Below are 1,199 nucleotides of genomic sequence, written 5' to 3'. Positions count from 1 at the left end.
AAAGACAAGTGAACAATCTTTAAGGTGATACCAATAACTCTACCTGCCCAAAAACTGACGAGAGCCTGATTCCACCACGCTGCCTCACATAGTGATTATCATTGTTATCATTATCGCAAAGAAAAAAACTAATGGGGAGATTATAACATCAAAGAAAGATATAATTATTTGAAGCTTTGATGCTATGATTAATGGAAAAGGACTCGCTCGAAACATTAGATACGTTTCATGTCAAAGCTTCTTTATTTTTCTTCTTAACAAAGAAGTCAATTATAAGATAATTAATTGTTGGTTTTGAAACGATGAGAAAAATCATAAATGTTTTCTTATTTTCTTTTGTGTCTTGTTTTAGGCTCTCCGTTGACACATCAATAGAATAACCCATTAATGGTTTCGGTCATCTACCGTTGGCAGTCTTTGCAATATTGAAAACGAGACCTAAGAAGGAGTAACAACAAATTTATTGTTACAAGCGTCCAATATACCTTCAGAGTTGTTTCATTAATTAACCTGCTCAAAACTCTTGTGCCTCTCAGATCTGAGTCAAGCCCCAATACAACATGGAAGGATTTCACAGCGGGCTCAGCCGAGTCCCTCTGATGCTTCCGGCGGAGCACCCAGGTCACATGATGTTGTCTCCAGATCACGCAAGTCACGTGATCAAATCGGAAGCTGAGTTCCAGGCGGCCATGGACAGTCTGGGTCGCTCAGATCACCGTGTGGGATACGGGAGCGGTAGCGTTTGTAACAGCAGCCTCAACAGCAGCGGTAGTAGCAGCCACCACCACCACAGCAGCAACAACAGCAGTAATCACAACAACAGCAACAACAGTAACAGCAACAACAACAACAACAGCAGCAGCACCAACTTCAACAGACTGAGTCCGTGTAGCGATGACAGTTCTTTAGCAGTAAGTTATTTTTCTCTCCTTTTCACTCTCTTTCAGTCTTTCCCCTGCCCCTACCTGGACAGAAAATAATGTGCTGATTGGAAATTTTTTCCCCAAAATAAATCGGACGTTTGTATTGGATAGTCTTTTGTTTGAAAGTCTTTATAAATGAATACTTTGGACGAAGAATAACTTCCTTTATTACTTTTGATTTAAAGCGCTTCCAGCCAAAGAACGGAGTCAAAAGCATACAATAACGAACAAAGCAAAACCAAAAGAGTTAATACATAAACTAAATAGGAATAAACT

The 1,199-nt window shown here is 39.7% G+C and overlaps 1 protein-coding gene across 2 annotated transcripts in view; it reads left to right on the top strand.

Annotated features, from left to right (window-relative positions):
* LOC101845135 (twist-related protein 1) overlaps positions 1-1,199 on the top strand; it is a 23,582-nt gene that overhangs the window by 5,150 nt on the left and 17,233 nt on the right. For both annotated transcript variants that reach the window (XM_005088858.3, XM_005088857.3), the window contains exon 2: positions 537-911. In XM_005088858.3, the coding sequence (XP_005088915.1) occupies positions 561-911 (351 nt within the window). In that variant the 5' untranslated portion in view covers positions 537-560. The remainder of the gene's footprint in view (positions 1-536; positions 912-1,199) is intronic.

Source organism: Aplysia californica, unplaced genomic scaffold (assembly GCF_000002075.1).
Source record: "Aplysia californica isolate F4 #8 unplaced genomic scaffold, AplCal3.0 scaffold00001, whole genome shotgun sequence".
Classification (NCBI taxonomy): Eukaryota; Metazoa; Mollusca; class Gastropoda; order Aplysiida; family Aplysiidae; genus Aplysia; species Aplysia californica.
This window is presented reverse-complemented; position numbering and strand designations above follow the sequence as displayed.